General features: G+C 32.1%; 1 protein-coding gene and 1 long non-coding RNA gene across 9 annotated transcripts in view; one reads left to right on the top strand and one right to left on the bottom strand.

Moving 5' to 3' along the window:
• LOC114324222 (epsin-2) overlaps window positions 1–24,462 on the bottom strand; it is a 128,726-nt gene that overhangs the window by 28,325 nt on the left and 75,939 nt on the right. For 5 of the 7 annotated variants that reach the window (XM_050651860.1, XM_050651855.1, XM_050651843.1 and 2 more), the window contains 6 exons: window positions 12,739–12,904; window positions 9,415–9,627; window positions 6,665–6,839; window positions 5,335–5,455; window positions 3,762–3,800; window positions 618–850 (listed from right to left, as the gene is read on the bottom strand). In XM_050651860.1, coding sequence (XP_050507817.1) covers window positions 618–850; window positions 3,762–3,800; window positions 5,335–5,455; window positions 6,665–6,839; window positions 9,415–9,627; window positions 12,739–12,904 — 947 coding nt within the window. The remainder of the gene's footprint in view (window positions 1–617; window positions 851–3,761; window positions 3,801–5,334; window positions 5,456–6,664; window positions 6,840–9,414; window positions 9,628–12,738; window positions 12,905–24,462) is intronic. The other 2 variants (XM_050651865.1, XM_050651876.1) reach the window with 1 other exon arrangement.
• On the top strand, window positions 14,065–15,527 carry LOC114324225 (uncharacterized). 2 transcript variants are annotated; one of them, XR_007698392.1, is made up of 3 exons: window positions 14,065–14,288; window positions 14,490–14,794; window positions 15,449–15,527. It is a non-coding gene; the product is annotated as an uncharacterized LOC114324225 (long non-coding RNA). The 2 variants fall into 2 exon arrangements; XR_007698393.1 differs by having other exon boundaries at window positions 14,065–14,292.

Raw genomic sequence — 24,462 nt, 5'->3', positions numbered from 1 at the left:
TATTATTTTCTGAACAATAACATTGCGAAAAAAAAAGCTCTTTGCGATAAACAAATTGAATAAAATTTAAACTAATTGACGAATCGTCTTAAAATTTTTTGTGCGTTATATGGAATGTTTGACTCAACTTTTCTTGCAATATGAAAGTCTTAAGGCCATTTTCGCAAAAATTATAGCACATTTTTTATTTTTGAAATTTCAATCTTATATTGCAATTTCCGAAGCAAAAAATAATCGGACCAAAATTCAAAAAGTGCCATTTTAAACCTTGGCTGATCTACTAAAATTACCTTGGCTGATCTACGATTACTCTAAATAATATATATAATTACCCTATTTTTACTTGTAGCGATTTAAACGAAAAAACTGCCATTTTTGACCCTTATTTGTTAATAACTAAGTTTCTCGTCCGAACTGTGACGGGCATTTTTGTATTTATAATGTATTAGGTATAAAGTGCCCAAAAAATCCATTTGCAACCTGGCTGTTCAATTGTCATGACAAAAACCTTATTTCCCTGGAGTAATTTTAAATTATATTTAATTCCAACATATGAGTTACCAAAAAACAGAAAATATCACAAGAACAAAAATACGTAGTATAACAATAGAACTCACCTATTTGAAATTATATCAAACTCGTCCAAGTCCGTTGAGCTCTGGCTGGCGGGGGACCAGGGATCTTGCTTGGGGGTGGGCGGGACCGGCGAAGTGCTGATGTTTGGGGGGACAACCGGTACCCCCCATGGGTCTGTTTTTTGTGTAGTAGTGCCAGTGGCCCCGGTCCAAGGACTCGCTAAAGGTACTTCAGGTGGCGATGATAGTGAAGAAGGGTGCCAAGGCGATGTTTGCTATAAATACCATAAATATATTTAAAAATTGTATTCGTTTAAAAGGAAAATTTCGACAAATGGAATATATTGCGTGGGCAGAATGGAACGCATCGAATAAGGACCTACCTTTGTTAATTAGTTTTTATTGAATGATAATTACAATAGGTACATGTTTGTTTTTTATTTCTTCCTTCTGAATACTTTTTCACGGCGTCTATGTAAATTGTGTAAATATATCCAATTATCATAAAAAGAAGGTACACCCTAGTCTAGAATAGTTCATAATCGTTATCATCGTCATTATTGGTACTACAGCCCTAAATTAGAAACTCAATTTTGTAGTCTTCTTTGTCGTTCAGTCCTATCTACTCACAGCAGTCCCACCAATTTGTCTAACATGCTCATCCACATCGTCCTTCCATCTAAGTTTCGGACTACTCCACGTCTACGTCGGCATAAGAATTCTTCTGGGTGAGCTTTTCTATTGTGATCTTGCTAGATGGTCTGCCTATCTCAGTATTCTCACTGTTATGAGATATATCACATCAATTCCACTTATTTTATGATTGTACCATCTCACCATTGTATCTCTTCTAGATAATATTTTCACAGATATTATCAAATATTTCTCTTAGTATCCTTCGTTAAGAAGACGAGTAAAATATTTTCGTCTGTTTTGGAGATAGTAGGTGTTTCGGATCCGTAGGTCAACAATGATGAAATAAAGGTTTTGTGTAAGTAAAAATATTTTTTTGGGATACGTATTCTTCGCCAAAGTTCAACATAGCCAACATTTTCTTTCGTCAGAAATTGTATAACGACATGTTGCGTACTTGCGTATTGCAGCTGTACAACAGGCGAGGACATAGAGTAAGACATAAATCTAAGATTGTAGAAGTTATCTATATTATTCTTGATCTAGATACTTTTGCACTACGACGAAATAATAAAGACTTGATATTCTAATATACATTTACGTTTTATTGATGAGTATATCTAGCTCTAATAGTTAACTTCACATTAATGAGTGTTATTAGCTACAATAAATGAATTAGCTGATCTAACTAATCATAGAATCTTTAAAGGATCCACAAACACCTAATCATTATTTTAATCTCTGGGTATAACCCTTCTTAATACAGTATACAAAATATTTTCGAGCATCTTATATGCTCGCCTAAGTGCAAGTATTCAACATAGTATTGGAAAAGACGGTTAGAGACGACAGAATAATCAGCAGAAGAAATATTTTGAAACAAATCCCCACAAATTATGGCCTATGCAGATGATCTAGATCTAATTGGGATTAACGATCTAGATCCATATTACTCCTATAGAGTGGCCTCCTCGTTCGCCATACTGGAATCCAATTAAACAAGTCTAGGATTGTCCCGACAGCTTAATTTTCGCAATCCTGAATCAGGGACACTTCAAGAGCGTTCTGACCGTAGACATAATAAGAATAGACAAGGTAAGGTATGGGTCGCTCTATGTATCGAGGTGTAACGCCACTATCAAGGACGTCATTCGTCAATGTTCACTTTGAGTGGTCTAGCCATCTTTGTCTGTCACCGATCGACTGCCCGCGCGTTACGCTTTTTTGCTCAGTATGCCTTGTCTATTCTTGTCCATGGTTCTGACGCTCTAAGAGAAGAGTAACAAGATTTAGACCAAGGCAGGGTTTATACGATCACTGGTTAGACTGGTTATAATCAGTTACCTAGAAGAAACAGAGGAGGTTCTACAAGACCTACTTTAATTGAAATTAAATTCTATTGGGTCTTTTGGGTCCTTGTTTTATTTTGAGCATTTATAATTATTCACTTCAAACTTCGATGTGTACATACATTCACTTACAAAAGTTTTTATAAATTTAGTAGTGTGCCCTACATAAAAAAGAATGTGTGTGTACTTTGTACGCACGTAAGATATTCTTCTATTATATAGGTAATTTAAACGAAGTAAATATACTTAACAGGTTATTTGTATTTTATTTATAAATTAAACTAACTTTCTTATCTACCACTTTCAAAAAATTTTTATTAAAATAACTAAAAATAAAAAAAAGTATGAATCGTCCAGGATTAGAACCCGCGACCTTCCGTGTGCTTCCGTTCTCTGTCCCACCGGTCTGCCAACTACGCCATCGAGCCACTTGAATTGACACGTAAGTTTCGGATATAATTACACAACACAGCGACAAACTGTAAAAATGTTATGCCTACATATTTTATTATTTTACTACAGGGAAACACAAATCCAAAAACACAAGAATTATAATAAATAATACATTTCCTAAAACCACTAATATATTCTTTTAATGACTTATTTGCACGGTTACAGATACATACATACCTATCTTGAAAGATTAGCATAATGAACTACATACTGTCAGAACTACATACTGTCAGTGTGCGCAGGCGCGTGGTTGATGTACAATTTTACCCTCAATCGATTCGCCGCTAAAGAAGAATATCTTCAAAAAATTCACACAAGACCCAGAACCTATTTGCCAAAAAACAGTTAAATTAGAATATACAGAAAGGTATGTCCTATGTCTAATAATTTGCCCACCCACTGTATTTAGACAGATGATACAAGAAAAAAACAGATAATTTTAATTATTTAACTATACTATTTGGTTATCTCACTTCAATACCAAACTGAAAATATTAAAGTACTTCCTGATTAAACGCAGTAGGTTTCATTTTGGAGAATTATTTCATTAATTTTCATAACATAAAGAAAAAAATTTACAGTGTTGTCAGATTTAGCGTATATGGATCCTTTAAAGCTAACGTGATGTCATGTAATACAAACTGTGTAAAAAGCTAAACGGCACAAAATTATTTAACAATAAATAGTTCGCTTATTTGCTAGCCTAGCACAAAGTCTAAGCCACACTTTGCATAGACACACATATACGTACCACCGGCGAATAAAAATCAAAGAAACTTAAATCCAACGACTAGAAATAAATTAAAATTATAATTATATATAAAATCGAAAGTTTTTGAATATGTACAATGTTTTTGTATATTATTCAAACAATGAGATTTTTCTTTATATTTCCACAATATTTAGAGATATTTAAATTATAGTGTAATGTAAAAAAAAGTAATCTTATAAATTCAAATTAAATTGTCTTACATGCGTTCGAGTTGAATTTTACTGAACTAGTTCGAGACCCCTGAAAAAATAAAAGTTGAACAAAAAGAAGAAGAGGACTACAAAAACTTTCTGGAGAAATTAATTCTGTAATAGCCACTTTACACGATGCAAGTAATTGCGCAATTAATTGCACAATATCTTGCGCAAGAACTTGTGCAATAAATTGCAACTAACTTTCTGCCATAAAGTGATTACACGGTGCAAGCAAATGCATAAAATGACATGAAATAGACAGAAACTTTGACAAAATAGCATAAATTTTAGGTTATGTTGTTTTTATAAATTAAATGTCATTTTTTGAGTAGAGTTATCAGATATTAGATTAAAAATGTTAGATTATAATTTGAGAAAATTATAATAATATGTATTATGCCAAAATCAATTAATACCTAATGCAAGTATACCTATTTATTCATTTACAAAAGCAAACAAGTTGTAGGAAATACAAATAGAAAATATTTTTTTAATCCCTATGTTCATAATTAAAGTTATCCACCAGAATAATGTTACCTGTGCAGCGTGAAATTGGTAAAAAGTTTCTCTAGTTTTGTTAAAAAATTGTTTAGTTTGAAATCTAGGATGACAGAATGTCAATGTAGTAAAAACAAACAGTGTAGGCTTAAAAGTCGCTAAAAATATAACCAAATTGCAGAAAAAATTGCATGAAAAATAGGACACGTTCTATTTAGCTGCAACTTCTTGCAGCAAGAAGTTGCAGCTTTTCTGTGCAATTCGCGTATGACACGATGCAATTTCTATTGCTGCAAGAAATTGTGCAATTAATTGCGCAATTACTTGCATCGTGTAACGTGGCTATAATGAATAATAAAATGTTACGATATTTAGAACTTAAAAATAGTGTTATTGTGTCTGTTTGTACATAATGTGCTTTTTGATAGCAAAGTACAGTACAACCTGCCATATCCGGACCTGTCATATCCGGACCTCCCCATATCCGGACGGTTCTGCCGTCCGGATCTACGGAAATCTACCGAGAAAGACCCTGCTGTTGGACAACGCACCCTCTCATCCCGACCCAAAAGAACTAAAAGTTGGCGAAATAATGTACATATTATAGAATCTATAAAACGTATCTATCGACGAAAGATACTGTCGGCGTTGATTACTGGAATGTATGAAGGAGAAAACGTCTCAGAGACACTATAAAAGAAGTGGTCTTGATATCCGGATTTTTTCATATCCGGATCGGTCTGTCGCCACATTGATTCGGATATGGCAGGTTTTACTGTAATTCATAAATTTTGTGAAAATTTAAAAAGAAAATCATAATTGTCAATGTTTTATTAAAAATGTGACACAAATAAACATACCTGTGGCCGTGGAGGTTGCGGCATACCCCAAGGATCGACTGGTGCTTGATCTCCGCCCAAATTAACATCTAATAAGTCCACTAAATGGCTGTCTTCGTGCTTTCTCTTATCTTGGGTTGTTCTAAAAGGGTATATAATTACATATTTCCAAATGTTTTCGTGTTTCCCCAAAACCCCAAAGGATGAACGTTCCCCAAAATTATCTAGAAATTCATTTCCAGTTATCTTCTTATGCGGCATTTTTAGACTATTGGTGCTATTATACGAGGTTAGTCTCAAAGGTTCACAAAAAATTTGGTAAATTTATGGTTATTACATTAGACTTCTTTGTCCCAGTTCCCATAGTTCCCATGATGTAATTTGCTATTTCGGGTATTAACACATGCAGTTCCTGGAAAGTTTTTATCTATTTTTATCGACTTGTGTCGTTTAATTTAATACTTTTAAGTATGTAATATTCAAATTAAACTCAAGCACTGTTTGGTTTTGCGGTTATTAGCGCAAGTTATTCAAATCCCACTGAAGATGGACTGATTTGTCCGAAAACGTTCTAGCTGAACAACTATTGTAATCCATTTGAATCTTTAATTTAATTGTTAATCAAATACTTATACCAATTACAATTTTTTTCTTCGATGTTAAGTTTTTTTGATATATTTAAACTTTCTAAATATACAAAACAAGTACGCACTATAGAATGTGTAAGTTTTTGTAGAATTTATAGTAGTTTTTATTTTATTAGAATAGAATAGAATTTATAATAGTTTATGTGGGGATCAGTGTAGTTTGGAATTTCTTTTACACTTTCCAATGTTTCCACCGCTTTTCTCTGGTCTTTCTCATTTGGTTTCTTCCCACGTTTCTTAGATCTTCTGTCGCCCGTTACGCCCGTACGCTAACAATCGTACGCTCGTATGGACCGTTTTATGGTTAATTGTTAATAAATTCAACAACCTATTTGCTCACAGCGGTTACATGTTCAAATTTACAACTAAAATTACGGTTTGCAGCTCTTTTTGAAAGGTTTACATTGTTTACCTTCTCGCTTCTTTAAGCTGATGGTCCTAAAACAATATTTACTGAATTTTCTTCACCTTTTTTTGAATATTTCTTCAATATGCTTTAATACTACTACACCAAAATTTTATACATTTTCAAAAAAGTCAATTCGCTACTTACAACTGTCAATGAACGTCAAACTTAAGCTTTAGCAGTTTGAATTATTGCCATCTCTATCGATATGTTAGTACTTGTGAGACAACCGTCGGTCGTAGAGCATTACGAATCACTTTAAAATAATTTAATTTTCTAATAATAAAAAATGTCTTACTTGAAATCTTGCTGGCTCTGACTTAATGCTAACTGGAGCCGAACATCATCCGATTTCCTCTTTTGTTCTTCCTGGTCTGCTTCTTCTCGAGACATCGCCAAGGCTAACTGTAACTGGAGTTCTTCCTCGCCTGCGGTTTGAGGCCTTGCGATTTCTATATCTCTGGGTAAATCGACTAAAAGATAAAATATATATTTTAGTATTCGCGATGTGCAAGTACTTGGAAGGGATACGCGAAACGATCGTGCGCGAATAGCGGAGAAATATTGCAACTTTCTTAAATAATTCATATTGTCAACTGAAATTGTCAAATTGACGTACATTTCATACCTATTGTCATTTAAGAAGAAAAATTATATATTGCTCCACAATATTGATATGATATGCAATTATTATATAAAGGTAAATTTAATTAATTGTATTTTGCTTGCAATACTACATTTTAGTAACTAATTTTATTTACTACATACAATTATTTACGTTTGAATAACAACCTAAATTTTATTTTTTCTTCTTATTATTTTTTTTTGGACTATGGCCTTGACAATTATCCAGTAACCAGGACCATATGATTGGCCAATATTATTAAAAGTGCGAATAATAGTGCAGAGCGTAGAAATAGGTGTCGCTTTTCCGAACTTGCACGGTCCCAATAACTTTCCGAAATCAAAGGATTTCCTACCATTTAAATTCTTATTGTGTAACTTCATCAGGAAAACTAGTGACCCCCTAACAATTGAAGGAGAAGTTTGTAAATTTAACAAAGAAGCCTCAACATTAGAAAGATACTGAACTGATACGGAGAGGAAGGATGGACGTAGAAGAAATGATACGGAGAGGAAGTATGGACGTAGAAGAAACACTACGTAAAGGAAATGAATACAAATAACTCGGGAAACAGAAGTAGAGACAGTAGAAACAGAGACAAAGAAATTGGAAAAACTGGAATACAGCATCTAAATAAATGCAAAAAACAATAAAAAAAGATAAGAGACAAAAAATAGGTTTATGAAAACCATGCTAGTAGTGGAGAAAATGCAGGAATTAGGCCAACAGATGACAAAATATGAACTAGATATCTTAGCACTTCAGGAAATAAGATGGAAAAGGGAGAGAAAATAGAAAAATATATTAAATTAAATTAAAAATACGTACGTTTCTATGTCTCAAGACGTCTTCAGTGGGGCTACATGAACACATCGAATCGAAACGAAATCAAGCTGCCTATTTAAGCAGAATTGTAAAAATAACTCTGCGGATCGAACGATCTAGCGGTAGCGACATCTATTACAGAGAACCACTTTCTGGTAACATCCTTAATCTCTGCCCTTTACAATTTATAAGCCAATGAGACGACGAATAAAGAAGATAAAAGGGACTCTACCATATGCACATTCCGTCTATTTGTCTAGGAAAAATCCCAAAGAAAAGTTGATTCCGTATGTACTCAGAATTTTTCCTAGGCGAATAAACGGAATGTGATTGCATATTGTAGAGTCCTTTTCGTCTTCTTTATTCGTCCTCTGCGTCTTTATCCTCCTCGTCTTTATTCTCCTTGCATTGTAACGTGTAAAATGCAGAGATTAAGGATGTTACCAGAAAGTGGTTCCATAAGAACTTTCAGATTTATTGTTTAAATCTGGGACTTATCATATTTCCAGAAAAATAAAATTCACGCTTCATATTATTCCGAAGAAAATAAGCAAGGAAAAAATGGAACTGTATTTATGATCAATAAAAAATAAAGAAACAAAGTCATGACTTTCAGGCAATTAATGGAAGAATTTCATACATCAAAATTAACAACACACAAGCCAATATGTATGTATACATGAAGTAAATAACAAAAATTTACACTACTACAAAACAGAAGATGTAAATAACGAAGACAAATTAGAGTTCTACGAGTAACTAGAAGAGGTTTGTGAAAACGTACCCAGCAACGACATTCTGATGATAATAGAAGCCTTCAATACCAAGGTTGAAAAAGCGAAGAATAATAGGGCAATGGGCCGTGATAGTGTGACGTCAAAATGTCAAAAGGTTTCCAAACAAAGCAAAAGTTTGACGTCTGGCAATTGATTATACACGTGGTTTGTGTAATCATTTTTAATTTTATTTTGTTTTAACAATCATCTGCACATTTTTTCTAAAGAAACAATCCATGTTAGTCATATCAATCATATTGCTTTTAATTTTATAAATGTCCTTACATAAAATCAAGAATTTACACACTACATAGAACTTACTGCCTTTCTTCAGGTTCTTAACCAGTCCTATTTGGAAATATGGTGGGAAGTATACTATGAGCATTGATTACAATCACGGGTACCCAACACATTACCATTTTGTAAAAATTAAATATCCTACAAGCAATATATTCCAATTATAAAAACGAAAACAAGCACCACGTGTGAATTTTTGCTTTGTTTGGAAACCTTTTCAGAGTAGCCAATATTGACTTGACGTCACGACTATCACGGTCCATTGCAGGGAAACAGCATAAAACAACATGGATCCTTCCAGGCCGTAGAGAAGGTAACCAGATAAATCATGTACTTACTGATTTAAAAAAATATTGCTAAACGATATCAACACAATGAAGATACGTAACTGGGGAACAAAAAATAGAAAATAGAAAGGAATGGAGCAAACCAACCGAGCGAAATCACACAACAACCCATGAAGGAGGACGGCAGAGAACAAGAAAACAAAGAAAATGCGGAATAATCTATTGTAAATCATCTTACCTGCATCTCTAGATCCCCAGTCACCTCTGAAAGCCGGATATTTCGGACTGCTAGGTGTTTCCATTCCATCACTGCCGAATGCGCTAGCACTTTGCGCGAATCGCTCTTTGGCTTTTAATGCTCGCGCTCGTTCATTTTTCAGTCTTTCGTCGTCTTTTAATAATATTACCAATTGCTTTGCTTTCTCTCTCACGTTCTGTCCTTGATCTTTACCTGAAACGAATAAAAAATTGAATCGAAACTTACAAATTGGATTTATTCAATAATTTTAGTCCAAATTAGTCCTAATTCTAAAGACAAAAAACATAGACAAAAAGGACTTACGAATAATAACCAACCTTTACTGGAATCGAAGAACACAAATTTTAGTACATAACGAACCCAGTCCAGAAATTGAAATCAGGAGAGAAGTTAGGCAGAGATGTATTATGTCTCCATTACTCTTTAATGTACCGTTATGTTACCGTTAAAATTCGATTTCAGTTAAAACCCGAATTTACTAGGAAAAACTATTTTTAACTATGCGATTTAGACAATTCTAGTTTTAACTAGTCAAAACTAGATTTGACTGCTACATTCAGTTAAAACTAGAAATCCCGAACGGATTTCATTTAGAGTAGTTTATACTAGTTCAAAGTAGCTTTTTTTGGAATTACTGGCGAATACCAGTTAAAATTGTTGCAAGAGACAAGTATTACGGCTTGTTCGGGGTAGTGTTAATGAAGAAGGCGGCCGGTCGGTAGCAAAGTAGTGTGTGAAACTGTTGATTGCTTTGCATTGTTTTTATTGGTTATTACACCACTGTGTACTATTCACCATTAGTGATAATATCGAATATCAGATTGAGAACAGATATAAGAACGTGAAAAGAACGTGTTTTGGAAATGATTTTAAAAATGGAAGAGACAGAGAAGAAAGAAAGTCACTACAATGTTGTGATCAAAAGCATATAGGTATAATAAATTAATGGTCGAAGTACAAGATGCGGAACTTTCTGCCAAGAAAACACCATTACAAAATCGAAGACTAAAATGATTTAGAATTGTTGAAGTTGGCGAAATAAAAAAGTTAGTTTCTAAAATTAATCCCATCAAATATTATGTACCTGTCGAAAATATGTTTGGCATAATTGAAGCTGTTGCTACTTTTCATAGAAATCGGGATAGGTTGAAGACTGAAACCGCCAGTAAATAGCCAAATATAACTTTTTATTCATATGATCAATACTTTTATACCTATGTGTGAAACCTGCCAACGGAAGAAGAGTAAAAATATAAAAACGAAGAGAGGTCTTAAAAATATAAAAACGTGTCCAAACCTATATTGCATTCAGAAATGAATAGTCGCTGTCAGGTAAATTTGATCGATATGCAATTACAAGAGAATCGCATATAAACTACTCTAAATGAAATCCGTTCGTGATTTCTAGTTTTAACCGAATTTAGCAGTCAAATCTAGTTTTGACTAGTTAAAACTAGAGTTGTCTAAAGCGCTTAGTTAAAACTGGTTTTCACTAGTAAATTCGGGTTTTAACTGAAATTGGGTTTTAACGGTAACATATATACTTAGTGAAGCCATTTTTGAAGAAGCATTACTATCTCAAACTGAAGGAATAATAATTAACGGAAGATCCATTAACAGCATAAGACATGCAGATGACACCGTGATGATGGCAAGCACTGCTGAACAACTCCAATTACTACTAAACAAAACAAACAGTTTCTGTGAAGAATATGGACTAAAAATAAATATAAAAAGACCAAATACATGATAATACAATCATACAAACAATCATACATTTGGAAAATGTACCGATACAAAGGGTTGATAAAAATACCTAGGAACCTGGATTTCAGAGAAAAATAATCATACAACAGAAATAAGGACTATAATAGAAATAGCAAGAAATGCGTTTTTAATAATGAAAACAATTCTCTGTAACAAAGACCTTAGATAAAAATTGAGAGTAAGAGCTTTGAGATGCTACGTGTTCTCGATACTGAAATATGGACTTGAAAGCTGGACATTGAAGCAAGAACACATAAATAAGCTGCAGTCATTTGAAATGTGGTGTTACGGAAGAATGCTTAGAATAGCATGGACACAGAACAAAACGATAATGCGAAATAATAAACGCAATAAAAATAAGAAAGTTGCAATATCTAGGATACGTAATGAGGGGACAGCGATATGAAATGCCAAGACTGATAATACAGGGAAAGATAAGACGCCGAAGGAGTATAGGAAGAAAGAGAATGTTATGGTTGCAGAATTTAAGGGACTGATTTAAATGCAGTTCTATAGAACTCTTTCCAAATTTCTAGAAAATCTCCAATTTGAGATTTGCTGATGACACTACACTTAGAGCACCAAATGAGCAAGAAATGTTGGATCTTCTGCGAAGAGTTGAGTACGAAAGCAATAAAGTTGGTCTGAAAATCAATAAAGCTAAGACAAAAATAATGGTGGTCGACAGATTCGGCACTATTCAACTGACTAACATGTTACAGGAATACCAGATAGTAAACACCTTGGTCTATCTCGGGTCGAGTATAACTAACGATGGTAACTTTGAAGCAGAAGTTCGGAGACGTATTGGTATGGCAAAAAATGCGTTGAGTCGCCTAACTAGTTTGGAAAGACAGATCTATCTCTCAAAATATCAAGTTGAGACTGGTGAATTCCCTTGTATTCTCAATATTTCTGTACGGAGCAGAGACTTGGAATCTTCGCGCATGCGAGCGCCAAAAAATTGATGTCTTTGAAATGTGGTGCTGGAGAAGAATGCTGCGCATACCTTGGACAGCTCATAGGACAAACGTTTTCATTCTAAACCAACTCAATATTAAAAAAAGGCTGTTCACAATATGTCTGCAACGAATTGTGCAATTCTTTGGTCACGTAGTTCGCAGAGGTGACGACAGTTTGGAAGTCGAAACGTCAAAAACCAACAAAAATGTAATTATTATTACAACCCATTCCATCAAAAAAAATTTTGTCAACATAAAAATGCTAAATAGTCAATAAAATGATGATATAGTTTTATATTTAAAAAAAATGGCCCGATTTTCATTGAAATGTCCCGGATTTTAGGTACTTTTTCAGTCTTGTCCCGAATTCGACTAAATGGAGTTAGTCACACTATGTATACTGGATATATAAATAGTCATAAACATTTCAATATTCATTTCAGTACTGTTTATTTTGCCGCATACTGTACTATTAAAATGACAAAAAACTGTCAACAATAAATTAAAATTACATCTTATTAAATACGTTTGTGATAAAACAATAATTTACTCCCTAAAAAAATTGTGTACGAACCTTCCTCCAAGTATTGAAAATCCTTTAACGTTTGAATGGCAAATATGTTTTCTTTGCACTGCTGACCTACTTTTTCGGATCCTGTCTTAATTAGGTATTCTAAAAGAACTAAAGCTTTGTAAACATGACGCCAGTTTCTGCCGTGATCATTAAGTCTCTTCCATATCTGAAAAGGAAATAATATGTACATACATTAAACAGTTCCCTTCAAATCGATAGCTGGATTTGGAATTAACGTAGTAGAACGAAAACCAGCAAGAGTGAAAACAGCGTGAATTTTACAGTATTTTCGTTTTAGAGAAAAGTACAAAAAGTTGAAAGACTGATAATTTTGTACACACTTGAATGAATGAAGGACGTGAAAATTTTATGGACAACTTACATACAGCCAAAAGAAAAATAATATCAATAACAAATAATTACAATTTCCTAAAATTAGATAACTCGTCAATATACTTTTATAAGATATAAAAGCAAAGACAAAAACAATTTATTGCAAAATTTATATAAATTGCAAATTGAACATACTTACAACAAATAAATAAATAAAATACAACATTAGGAACTGTCAAGTTTAAGCTACTGCGTATGAAACCCAATTTTCTTAGTTATTCATTAAGAAATTCTTCTATTGAATAGTATGGTCTTTTAGATAGATAGGCTTTTGACATTTTACGGAACTTTGAGAAAGATGTTACAGATTTAAGTTGTAAAGGGAGATGGTTGAAAAGTTTTTTGTGGAATATAGTATAGATTTCTTTACTAACTCAGTGGATGGTAAATAAATATCAAAGATTGAATTTCTGGTGGAGTGAAGATGATTGGGCCTTGCTAGAAAGGCATGAAGGTGTTTACGAATTAAACAAACCGTTTCTAGAATATATCAAGATGGAAGTGTTAAAATTCCGTGATCTCTGAAGTAACTTCTGCAATGTGTAGATCTTCTGAAGCCAAACAGATATCTTATTGCTCTTTTTTGCAATTTAAAAATAACATCAAATTGGAGAGCTGAACTAAAACCCCAAAAAGGAAGACCATATCGAAGATGAGACTCTAACAACGAAAAATATGTTATTTTAGAAGATGCTAAATTGAGTATATAGTATGTCAAGTATCACCCATCCATATTAGCCTAGTAGAGACAGCTGACTGACCAGTCAAAAGCGCTCAGCTAAAGAAATAAATTATTTACACACTAAGACACTTCCTTCAAAGTACAAAAAGATAAATATATCTAATGTGATTAAATCTGCAGGGGTTGCTTGCAGCCATTATAACATGGGGAGAGATTAAATGTCCAGCAAACGACGGAAATGTTGCCAGATTCCTTTTAGCGGGAATTTTAAAATTTTATAGCAGTTTGGTTTTAAATTTGACAGTTCTGTTTTCTCAAGTCAAAAATCTTAACCTTACTTTTACAAGTGATTAGGATTATTATTATTTTATTTACATGTAAATTGAAACAATAAATATTGTGCTGTGTCATAATTTCAAACTCATTATGTTGCAGTCTTTTCCAGTTGATAAAATTGCAATTCAAAAACTTTTAGGTAGGTACGTGTAACTTCCACATTTTTATTTATTTTTTAAGTATTAAGGTTGATGTTGATATCCAAAATTTAGCTTTCAAAGATAGTTTTATGTAGGTAGATACTAACAGAGTAATACTAATACTAGATAATAGATTAGATACAAAGTAAGCTGTAAGTAGTATAACTGCCCATGTAATCACCTGTTATGTTGTTTTTTAGATTTGCACTGTATGGATGGCACAGGAAGAGAACAAGAGTACAAGAACATGAAACATCTTATTATGAATGTATATGTATGTGATCCTCAAAAAATTATCTTACAAAACAAGATAGAGAAACAGCTTTAAAATCCCAAGGATCCTGCAAAATGTTTATTTGGTGTACTAGTCGAATAATAGTATCTAAAAATATTGAAACTATTTTAAAACACATTACGGGCATGAGGATGATATAGAGCACTTACATAAATACCAAAATCAGATAAATATCTCTTCAAAGTTTATTTTGAGACTTTCTTCAAAAATGTAAGTAAAATATGTATTTGCATATCGACGGCGGAAAGTCAGGACTTCGTAACTGAAAAAATTTTATAACATGAGTTACTTATGCCCGGTTGCACCAACATATCTTAGGCTTAAGTCGAGAATATCATAAGAATTAATATAATATAATTATAATATATTACAATAAGAATACCATAATATAATAATAGAAATAATTGATAATAAGGTAAGAATATAAAATTATGGTGCAACGTAAGTGATACTTAAGGAGGCCCTATCTATAAGTAGAGCTTAGCTGAGCTGGAGCTTAAGATCTGTTGGTGCAACCAGGCATTAAGTTTTCGCTTTAGAATAAGTGTATCGGCAGCTATTAAACAGCGATTACAGCTGGGAAAGTTTCCGGAAGGCTTCCAAAAGGCTTTCCCAGCTCTAAAAGCTGTTTAATAGGTGCTGATACACTTATTCTAAAGCGAAAACTGAAGTAACTCATTTTATACAAATTTTTCAGTTATGATGTCCTGCCTTTCCGCCGTCGATATACACAATATAATTTAAAACAAGAATGTTACCACTAAACCACTTTTTAAATATTACTCTTGAATATTTACTAGAGTTTACAATTTCAAACTAAAATAGTGTGTTTGATTCTCCTATACCTATATTTTACTTTTTTAGTAAACTTCAGACTGTTCAGGATAGCATAATAGCATAGGAGGCGAATTAAAAAGAATATATTTACTTACAAGAAAATATATCACAAACATTAAACTCTCTTATGGCATTGATTTGAAAGATGGGTATATGTACAATGATGATGCAACCAGTGTTTATTTTTGGGTTGAATGCTTACAGACTCATGTCCAATATTATTTGACAAACAACAGGGCATACTAATGGATATTCATTCTGAATTTAACATTTATGATTTTTGTCTTATTTTCCTTAATACTGTGCCAAAAGGAAATGTTAATTAAGTTTGGTAAATCCTTTATTGCAATCGATGGAATTCATGGGCTCAATTCCTATGACTTTGAACTTATGACAGTATTAGTAAAAGATGAATTTGGGAATGTATTTTGTACTGCTTTCTTATTTTCAAATAGAAAAGATACCTACTTTAATTTACCAATTTTTTTAAATACATGTCTGTGTTGGTATTATATGTATAGTCAAATGTTTTCATATCAGGCATAAGCGACACCTTTTACAATGCCTCGTCAAATGTAATGGGTATTGCTCCTAATAGACTGTTAAGTGCCTGGCACATAGATAGGGCATGGTAAGTAAATCTTAATAAAATATCTGATTCTGAAAAAAATCCTATTATGTATACAAGATGTATTAATGATGGTTTAGAGCAGCGATTCTCAATCTGTGGTACATGTACCACTGGTGGTACAGTTCATTACTTGCGGTGGTACACAAATCACAAAAAAAATTAAAATAGTAGTAATAGTAGTAAGTCTTCATAATACACTCTAAAAATACAGGGTGTAACAAAAATACAGGTCATAAATTAAATCACATATTCTGGAACCAAAAATAGTTCGATTGAACCTAACTTACCCTAGTACAAATATGCACACAAAAAAAAGTTACAGCCCTTTGAAATTACAAAATAAAAATCGATTTTTTCCAATATATCGAAAACTATTTGAGTTTTCTTATTGAAAACGGACATGTGGCATTATTATGACAGCAAAATATTAAAAAAATTCTGCACCTCATAAAAATTTTATGGGGGTTTTGTTCCTTTAAACCCCCCAAACTTTTGTGTACGTTCCAATTAAATTGTCACTGTGGCACCATTAGTTAAACACAATGTTTTTAAAACTTTTTTGCCTCTTAGTAATTTTTCTAACTAGTTTTTATCGAAATATTTTGAATATTTGTCAAATCCACCACATATTTGTATACTGTTAAGTACGATTATAGAGACCCTATAATAATATGAAAATTAATTTATAAATTACAGATTTAAGATAAGGTGCCTTATCGGAAAAATACTAAGAGGCAAAAAAGTTTTAAAGACACTGTTTTCAACTAATGGTACCGCAATAATGGTTTAATTGGAACATACTCAAACATTTGGGGGGTGTAAAGGCACAAAATCTCCATAAAATTGTTATGTTAACATTTTAAAAAAGAAGCTGCATCTCGATTAAAACTGGTATATCTAAAAAATACTAAGAGGCAAAAAAGTTTCAAAAACATTGTGTTTAACTAACGGTACCACAATAATAATTTAATTGGAACGTACATAAAAGTTTGGGGGGGTTTAAGGGAACAAAATCCCCATAAAATTTTTATGGGGTGCACAAATTTCACTATAATTTCTTTTTCAGATGTTCCTGCCATAGTCATGCCACATGTCCATTTTCAGTAAAAATCTCCAATAGTTCGATATATCGGAAAACATCGAGTTTCATTTTGTAACTTCAGAGGGCTGTAACTTTTTTTGTGTGCATATTTTTACTAGGGTAAGTTAGGTTCAATCGAACTATTTTTGGTTCCAGAATATGTTATTTAATTTATGAGCTGTATTTTTGTTACAACCTCTATATGTGGTACCAAAAATAATAAGAAGAACTGTAGGTGGTACATGACTCAAAAAGTTTGAGAACCGCTGGTTTAGAGAGTATTAATAGCTTTTTGGGCAGACTTCTAAGTGATGCAAATACATACAATTTTAGTGAGTATTTCCAGTAGAACTACTGCAATACCATCCAACAATGGGCCTATTGTTATAGGAAGGGGTTGTGGAATTAATACCAATGTGACCATTCAAAATTTTCATTGAAAATTTTGGATAAAAGGGTATCTATTAGTTGTTATCAGTTAAGTTTAAAACTTGGCACTCATGGAGAGCTATACCATAATATACAGGGTGTCCCGAAAAGAATGGTCATAAATTATACCACACATTCTACGGTCAAAAATAGTTCGATTGAACCTAACTTACCTTAGTACAAATGTGCTCATAAAAAAAGTTACAGCCCTTTGAAGTTACAAAATGAAAATCGAATTTTTTCAATATATCGAAAACTATTAGAGATTTTTTATTGAAAATTGACATGTATCATTCTTATGGCAGTAACATCTTAAAACAAAATTATAGTGAAGTTTGTCCACCCCATAAAAATTTTATGGGGGTTTTGTTCCCTTAAACCCCCCCATACTTTTGTATACGTTCCAATTAATTCATTATTGTGGTATCATTAGTTAAACACAACGTTTTTAAAACTTTTTTGCCTCTTAGTATTTTTTCAATAAGCAAGTTTTTATCGAGATTCGGCTTCTTTTTTAATATATTTACATAAAAATTTTATGGGGGTTTTGTCCCTTTAAACCCCCCAAATATTTGTGTACGTTCCAATTACACTATTATTGTGATACCATTAGTTAAAAACAGTGTTTTTAAAACTTTTTTGCCTCTTACTCTTTTTTTGACAAATCACCTTTTATCGAGATATGACTTCTTTTTCAAAATATACCTAAAAATGTAAATTATAAATACATTTTCAGATTAACAGGTCTCTATAATCGTACTTAACCATCCATATACAAATATGTGGTGGATTCGACAAATATTCAAAATAGCTCGATAAACACTGGCTTATCAATAAAGTACTAAGAGGCAAAAAAGTTTCAAAAACATTTTGTTTAACTAATGGTGTCACAATAATAATATAATTGGAAGGTACACAAAAGTTTGGGGGGGTTTAAAAGAACAAAACCCCCTTAAAATTTTTAAGGGGTGCACAAATTTCACTTTAATTTTTTTTTAATATGTTGCTGCCATAAGAATGCCACACGTCCATTTTCAATGAAAAATCTCGAAGGGTTTTCGAAATATGAAAAAAAATCGATTTTCATTTTGTAACTTCAAAGGGCTGTAACTTTTTTTGTGTGCACTATTGTATATAGGTAAGTGAGGTTCAATCAACATATTTTTGACCCCAGAATCTGTGGTATAATTTATGACCATTCTTTTCGGGACACCCTGTATAATAGGTATATCTCATAATATTACATCTCATATTGTAATGAGTGAGCCTGCATACACAGAACCATAATAATATATTATAGTTCGTGTATGCAGGCTCACTCATTACAATAGTGAGCAATATGAGATATAACATATTATAGTATAAGTCTTTGTGCATGACCAGATTAACATGTTTGGTGCCCATCTCGAACAAGCTCCACTTGGCTGGTACCACATACTTAAATCATTTATTTAGTTAGACAGTACTACTCACATAACTTATGTGTCGTCAGTACCTTCCGTAAAACCTTCGTGATGCTACCCATACGTCATGGCCACTGAATGTGTTAAAGCTTGTTAATGGAGGAGAGTTATACTAAAATATATATCTTATATTATATTGCCTTAAATAGAAAAAATATCTTATTTAAATTGTATCCATGTAAGTTTTGATTTAATGAAATAAACCTTTTAATCAAAAAAGTGTTGTTTACTTCTGTACAACCAGCAATATCCTGATCATAGCTAAATAATATAGTATTACCGGATCCTGATATGCAGACGCCAATAGGACTTTTCATCGATTGTCATTCGTTTCGAGCTTCTGTCATGAGTCACATAATATTAATGTATCTACGTCATACGTCTTTGGTTTGTATCATTGGCAATATCAATAACATATGACATAGATATATTAATATTAGACAACACATGACAGAAGCTCGAAACAAATGACTGAGTGAAAAGCCCTATATCATGTAAATACAAGTCATAAAGATGTCTTTCTACGGTTAAAATTTCACAGCCTGAAGACATAATTTATGTAACTTCTTAAGCCGCCACAAAATGACTGCAATAAGAAAATAGAATTTATTAACTCGCCTCGCCCCCAGGCAAAGTAAAGGTGCTAGGCCACTAAGAATGTTTTTTTCAATTTTTTTTATTTTGCGGCTTTAGCGCTTAGCTATTTAGACAGATACATGATGAGAATTAATACTATTATAATACATATTAAAACTAATTCAAATTACTAGTAATTTTATTAATATTCTGAATAATTATGTAACCACTTAATACTAAAATAAAAAAGTGTCCATCTATACTATCCCAACACACTTTCACCTTTGAGATCGTAAATTTCCATTCCTATTAAAAAATAATTTGTACTGTATAAGTATATTTCTTTTGAGCTTCATTTTTTTTTTTTCAAAATACTGCAACATGAGTTTTAAATTATGACACAGTACAATATTTGTTTCAATATTTACATGTAAATAAAATAATCTTAATTACTTGTAAAAGTAAGGTTATAAATTTAAGAATACAGAACTCTCTTTTAAAACCAAAGTGGCATTAGACTAATTTTAAAATTCCCGCTAAAAGGAAAAAGTAAATCTGGCAACAGTGCCGTCGTTTGCTGGACATTTAATCTCTCCCTTATAACATGTGCCCTCGTACAGATGAACCCGTTAACTTTTTTGCATCCCTTCTCCCGATCTATTCACATGCCACTGATATATGTTGCTTGCAGATATTTTCTTGGTTTATTTTGGGATATACAAGTAATAGGCTTTTTCGTGATCGATAAAAAGTAGGTGAAAGTCTCGAAGAAATCAGATTTTTACTCGATTTTCTGGGATAATTTAATAATTTCTCGTTGATCGTCTTGCTCTAAAACTAAACTATTTCTCCAGGGAAATAAGGCAAAAAGGCATGTTCAGAACACTTGACTAGCCAGGTTAAAATTGGGTTTTTGGGGTACTATATACCTAATACATTATAAATATAAAAATGTCCACAGTTCGGACGAGAATTTTAGTTATTAATAAGTAAGGGTCAAAAATTGAAGGTTTTCCTTTAAATCGCTACACGTATAAAATACGTACTTAAATATATTATTTAGAGTAGAGTATTCATCTTTTAGTAGATGGACAAAGGTTTAAAATGGCAGTTTTTGAATTTTGGTCAGACCATTTGTTGCTTTGTAAATTGCAAAATAAAACTATAATTTCGAAAACCAAAAATTTACTATAACTTTTTCAAAAATAAACTTAAGACTTTGATGCTGCACGTAAAGTTTAGTCAAGTAGTCCTTATAATGCACAAAAAATTTCAAAACAATTCGTTAATTGGTTTAAATTTTATTCAATTTGTTTATCCCACAGAGCTTTTTTTGCAATGTTATTGCTCAGAACTTAGCGATTCTGCGACAACCACATGAAAGAAGAAGACTTATATTTTTAAGTTTAAGTTTTTAAAAAATCAATAAAAAATAATTTTTACCATTGCAAAAATATTTTACTACAGTAGAGTCATTTTTGGCGTAATAATAATTTGAATAACTTTGTTAATATTGACTGTAGACTAAAATCCAGTTTGGTATTTGAAAAGCTGGTGTTTTTACACGAATTTTCAAAAAATATTTTTTTGCCTAGGTCAATTAGGGTCAAAGTTGGTCACTTTTATTATTTAATTCACAGATACTTCTATATACATAAAATTCTCCTGTCACAGTGTTAGTTACCATACTCCTCCGAAATGGCTTTCCCGATTTTTATCAAATTTTACACGTATATTCCCTAGGACTGAGAATAGGTTGTAATCTATTTTTCATACCCATAAGTGATATGGGGGATGCCCCCTAACATTATTTTTTATTTTTTTGGAACAAATTGTCTACTTTATTTTTGAATTAAACTGATAAATGATATACGATGGCGCTAACAAATCGTATTTTTCCGATTATAGCACCATCTATCAACAATTCTAAAAACTGTTTCCAATAAATGTTTCTTATTTTTTCATGAGGAATCCAAATCTGTAATAAAAAATGGGGGTTCCTATTTAAAATTTTAAAGTTACCTCCACCCCACCTCCGGGGGTGGGGTGGAGGGTCATGTTTGGTGTTATTCAATGGGGTTTTGAAAAATATTAAACACGTATTTTTTGGTTTTTCATTTGGAAGTGTATTTCTCGAGATATTACACCGTTTCTATAATTTACCTATGGTATCACGATAAATCGTTTTTTTCTGACTATAACGCCATCTATCCACAATTCAAAAAATGTGTCGAATAAAAGTTGCTTACTTTTACGTGGGGAATCCAAAACTGCAATAAAAACTGGGGGTTTCCATTTAAGATTTTTAAAGTTACCCCACCCCATCTCCAGGGAGTGCAATGGGTGATTATGTTTGATGTCATTCGATAGATTTTTGAAAATTATTGAACACATATTTTTCAGTTTCTCGATACGATGTTCATTTCGTGAAATATTCGACCATTCCGCTACTTTCGGAACACCCTGTATATAAAAATATCGGTAAGTAGTCTACGAGGCAAAAAGGTTTAGGAAACACTGGTTTAGGTGAATTTTCATAATCGTATACTACTATATAGTCATTGTTGATTAAACAGTCAAATTAATTCACCGCTCTGGTATTCATTGACCAGTCTAGACTGTATATTCGACGGCCGACAAAAAATATGCAATTTGTAAGCATTGAGTGCGTGACCAATTACCTTACATTTTTATAATTTGGCCGTGAAATTTTCGAAAGCAGAACAAATGTGGGTGGGAATAAACACTATTCTACACAGGTCAATGGTAATAGATTGATAGTAGTAAATAAATATATTGACCGGCAGAAACGCATATTTAAAGTTTATTCACATTCATAATTAAATGACATCCTGGTACTTTGACCCTGACTAAATATCTTACCTATGTAGGCAACCAGCAACAGATCTATTGATATTGTGGATTGTGGATGGTATGGTTCTTTTCATGAGCATTTTTCAGTGCGTCACAAATGATAGAAAAAAAGGTTAGTCCGTGATAAATACACATTTATGACATTTATTCTAACATGACATTTTAGTTAAATCTGACAGTTATCACATTTTATTTGCAATTTGATATAAAAACAAATCAATTTTGTTTATTGCATTTATAAAATGGTATTTTCTTTGATTTGTATAGTCTTATAAATTGTACAGATTAAATTTTTGAAGTTTTACTTCTTTAGGCGCGATTTCATTGAGGGTGAAATTTTATTAATCTGCGCGCATGCGCACACAGGCAGTATGGAGTTAGTTACTAAATGTTTTTAATTTATGTATGTATCAGTCCAGAAAAGGTGTGGAAAGAATATATTAGTGTTTTTAAATATATTTTTCCACAAACGTGTTAAAAATGCAATTTTTAGGTCTCCATAGGAGCGTTAAAAATGCTACTTTAAGGCACTAGTGCTTTAAAATTTTTAAGGCACTGCAGTTAAAAGTTAATTGTCAAATTGTGAAACGTCAAAATATTTATATTTCATTTATTAACATTAATATTAATAATACAACTTGCGCAATTTGAAAAAGGTGGTTTAAAAGGTTTTTTATTATAATTTTGTGTCTTTAGATTTGTCTTCCTTGGGCGTAAAATATTAAAACATCTATTTTTGTATTTCACTTGTCACCGTGATGTATAATTATGTGTATACCTGAAAGGTAAGTAGCATGCGCCTTGATGGCCTTGTTGGTAGAGCATTGGACCAGAGATCGAGAAATCGCGAGATTGCGGGTTCAAATCCCGGACGATTCATACTTTTTTTTCTTTTTTTTTTAATATTTGGCATTGTTAAGTTTTGGTTAATTTTGGGTAATTATTGTTAATTTTTTGTATTGTAACTGTTAAGTAGGTATATTTATTTCGTTGAAATTATATTATAATAGAAGTATAACTTCTTACGTGCGTACAAAGTACACACACATTCTTTTTTTTATATAGAATAATATAATATTATTTAATATTATATTATTAGCGCCATCTATTGACAACTAAATTAAATGTTATAAATGTCACCGACGAAATGTAATCAGCGAGGTGCGTTTTTTTCTGTCACATACAATTTAATGCGTTAGAGAGAAATCGAAAAACTGTGACGCACTGAAAAATGCTCATGAAAAGAACCATATGTACATCGTCTATAGCTGATGGGCGGTATACAACCTATTATGGAAATTCTTTTTTGTGTCAGATACTAAATCGTTTTTTTTTTAATTCATCTGGCATAAATTGTAATTCGATATATATATATATATATATATATATATATATATATATATATATATATATATATATATAACAGGTATATAATCTTTGCTGAACAGTTAGGAAACAAGGTTGAAATATTGGGGTAGCAGCAATCTCAAAGAAAACTCTTTATAATAATTCCAAGCTTTCGATAATGTTTATTATCATCTTCAGGAAACTACAAATATAAATATACAGTATTTAACAATTAGTCTAACTAAAATCAATAAAAATTGTTATCTTTGTGCCATCAAAAATCCAAAACACCATAGTTTTCTCTCACTAAACTAGGTGTCTAGGATCCCCAGAAACACAAAAATAACAAAATATTGCTCTGAGAAATGCAGAGCTAATACTCTCACTATAAACACCGCATATCACAGAACAACCTTACTAAAAAATTATTTATATGTTTTGGTACTTACATTATTTGAGGATGTAGAGCCTAGTTGTTAAATACTGACATAACAATGAAATTTTGTCTTGGTAAATAGTAAATAATATAAATTAAAGTAAATTAATAAGGTTGTTCTGTGATATGCGGTGTTTATAGTGAGAGTATTAGCTCTGCATTTCTCAGAGCAATATTTTGTTATTTTTGTGTTTCTGGGGATCC

The sequence above is a fragment of the Diabrotica virgifera genome, chromosome 1 (assembly GCF_917563875.1).
Source record: "Diabrotica virgifera virgifera chromosome 1, PGI_DIABVI_V3a".
NCBI lineage: Eukaryota > Metazoa > Arthropoda > Insecta > Coleoptera > Chrysomelidae > Diabrotica > Diabrotica virgifera.
The sequence above is the reverse complement of the archived record's forward strand: the minus strand, read 5'-3'. Positions and strand labels throughout refer to the sequence as shown.